The sequence below is a fragment of the Chiloscyllium plagiosum genome, chromosome 43 (genome assembly GCF_004010195.1).
Source record: "Chiloscyllium plagiosum isolate BGI_BamShark_2017 chromosome 43, ASM401019v2, whole genome shotgun sequence".
Taxonomy (NCBI): Eukaryota; Metazoa; Chordata; class Chondrichthyes; order Orectolobiformes; family Hemiscylliidae; genus Chiloscyllium; species Chiloscyllium plagiosum.
In genome coordinates, this window is record NC_057752.1 from 9,631,350 (window position 1) to 9,634,167 (window position 2,818).

The following is a 2,818-nucleotide window of genomic DNA, read 5'->3' on the forward strand; positions in this document are numbered from 1 at the left end:
ACTGGGACAGCACTACTATTATAGGACAAGCCAAACAGAGAACAGCCAGGGAATTCCTAGAGGCATGGCACTCATCCACAGATTCAATCAATAAGCACATCAACCTGGACCCAATATACCGGCCACTGCAGCGGACAGCTGGAACTGACAACCGGAAGCGGCAGATTCAAACCACTACAAATGCCGGAGGAAAGATCACAGAAGTGCTTCACAGCAGGATGTCACTGAGGATGTCACCTAGACAGGGGACGAAATGTCTGCAACACAAATTCATAGGACAAACAGGAAGACAGCTAACGATCCGTATCCATGAACACCAACTAGCCACGAAATGACACGACCAGCTATCCTTAGTAGCCACACACGCAGATGACAAGCAACATGAGTTCGACTGGGACAACACTACTATTATAGGACAAGCCAAACAGAGGACAGCCAGGGAATTTCTAAAGACATGGCACTCATCCACTGATTCAATCAATAAGCACGTCGACCTGGACCCAATATACCGGCCACTGCAGCGGACAGCTGGAACTGACAACCGGAAGCGGCAGATTCAAACCACTACAAATGCCGGAGGAAACATCACAGAAGCGCTTCACAGGAGGCTCCCAAGCACTGAGGATGTCACCTAGACAGGGGACGAAACGTCGGCAACACAAATTCCCAGCTCGGCGAACAGAACCACAACAATGAGCACCCGAGCTACAAATCTTCACAAACGTTGTCTTCAAAATTATGAGAGGATAAATACTGATACTTTGATTTGCTGGCTGAATGATTCAACATTTTCTACCACAAACCACTACTCAAGCAGAGCCTTTGCTTTTCTTTTAACGTTCTACAGATTAATAATTACTCACCTTACTGAGTTTCTCGATTTGACGATTTAATTCAGCAATGCTGGCAGAAGGATGATCATCCATCTAAGAAGGGCAGTTGAGAGGCATATATTAACAGCGAGAACTAACAGATACACCGTCTTATTCATTGTTTTAGACTCAATTCTTTTGCTGCAGTTTTTTATTCTTAGTTTTCTGACCTATCATTCTCTGCACCACAAACCTCAAGCAAGCTGCTTGTGAACTGACCGTGAAAAAGTGCTTATCAATTCGGATGAAATTTATAACATCATTCCCACGGCTCAGTAGGATGGCTGGTGTGTGTATAATGAAAAAATATTGCTGAGACGCATTTGGAGGCTTCCTTACAAGATTCAGCTCAAAGCAATGTTCAGATAGTGTAGACAGAGCTTTACCCTGTGCTGTCCCTGAGAGTGTTTGATGGGGACGGTGTAGAGGGATCTTTATTCTGTATCTAACCCTGTCCTGGGAGTGTTTGATGGGGACAGTGTAGAGGGAGCTTTACTCTGTATCTAACCCCGTGCTGTCCCTGTCTCTGGGAGTGTTTGAGGGGGGGACGGTGTAGAGGGTGCTTTACTCTGTATCTAACCCTGTGCGGTCCCTGTACTGGGAATGTTTGGGGGGAGGGGAGAAAACAGTGTAGAGGTAGCTTTACTCTGTATCTAACCTTTTGCTGTCGCTGTCGTGGGAGTGTTTGAGGGGGACAGTGTAGGGAGAGCTTTACTCTGTATCTAACCTCATACTGTTCATATCCAGGGAGTGTTTGATGGACACTGCATAGAGAAAGATTTACTGTGTGTCTCACCCTGTGCATCAAATATTTTCCAGAGTGATCTGCAGAGAAGGGTGTTTTCAGGGGTTGGTGGTAGAGTGACTTCAGTTCACTTTTGTATACCTGACAGTACCAATCACAGACAGCCGCTAGAGGAAGTGTTCCTATCTTTGCTGCATCAGCTAGGGAAGGGATATTGCATAAAAAGGAAACTAGACAAACGGAAAAGGAATAATTGGTGGTTTAAGGAAACAGCCTAAAATATAATTTAACCTTAATCATTCCATCAATCTTTCTTTCTGATGATTTATCTTTTGTTTCCTCCTTCACACTCTCCTCGGCCCTTGTGCTTGCTGCTATACTGTTGTGGCCTTCTTCAGAACAGAGGCCTTGCTTTCGCCTCTTGCTGTCCACAATGCTATCGGCCTCCTGAATTCCTTTCTTCTTTGCCAGAGCTCTCTTTAACCTACCAGGAGAAATGAACAATTTTTTTTTAAAAAAGGCCTTTCACCTCAGTTTGTGTCCTGTTAACGATATGCAGGGAATCAGAGCCCAGAGCTTGGTGGTTGTCTGTAATGCAGTGTGGCAAGAATAAGACAAGATCTTCACTTGTGGCAAGGCTGACAAACAAAACAATTCGCTGCATGCAAGTAACTTGAAATAACGCCAACCTACCAGTTTCTCCCTGTCAGGAATCTGCCGCAAGGGAAGGCAGGGGTGCAACAGTAACGTAGGTGGATGAGCAAACCCAGGCCAATGCTCTGGGGACAGAGGTTCGAATCCCACTATAGCAGATGGTGGAATTTGAATTTTTTTTAAAAACTGAAATAAAGAGCTTGCCTAATTTGCAATCTTGTTGATTTGTCTTAAAAAACCCACCTTGTTCACTGTGCCCTTTAAATAAGGAAATTTGCCATCCCCACTTGGCCTGGCCTACGGATGACCAGCAATGTGTCTGACTCTTAACTGCCCTTTGGGAAATTAGGGATGGACAAAAAAATGCTGCTCTGGCCAGTGATGCTTACATCCCGTGAACAAATAAAAAAAAACATTTTTGCACTACAGCAAGGAAGCTACCAGAATAAACCAATTGTGGGCTTAGGTTGGGGGTGGCGCGAATCATACATATATATATATATATGATTCGCGCCATATATATATATATATATATATATACACACAC

The 2,818-nt window shown here is 44.4% G+C and overlaps 1 protein-coding gene across 10 annotated transcripts in view; it reads right to left on the reverse strand.

Annotated features, from left to right (window-relative positions):
• LOC122543362 (bromodomain adjacent to zinc finger domain protein 2A-like) overlaps positions 1 to 2,818 on the reverse strand; it is a 122,617-nt gene that overhangs the window by 29,271 nt on the left and 90,528 nt on the right. For all 10 annotated transcript variants that reach the window (XM_043681990.1, XM_043681988.1, XM_043681989.1 and 7 more), the window contains 2 exons: positions 1,909 to 2,101; positions 864 to 926 (listed from right to left, as the gene is read on the reverse strand). In XM_043681990.1, coding sequence (XP_043537925.1) covers positions 864 to 926; positions 1,909 to 2,101 — 256 coding nt within the window. The remainder of the gene's footprint in view (positions 1 to 863; positions 927 to 1,908; positions 2,102 to 2,818) is intronic.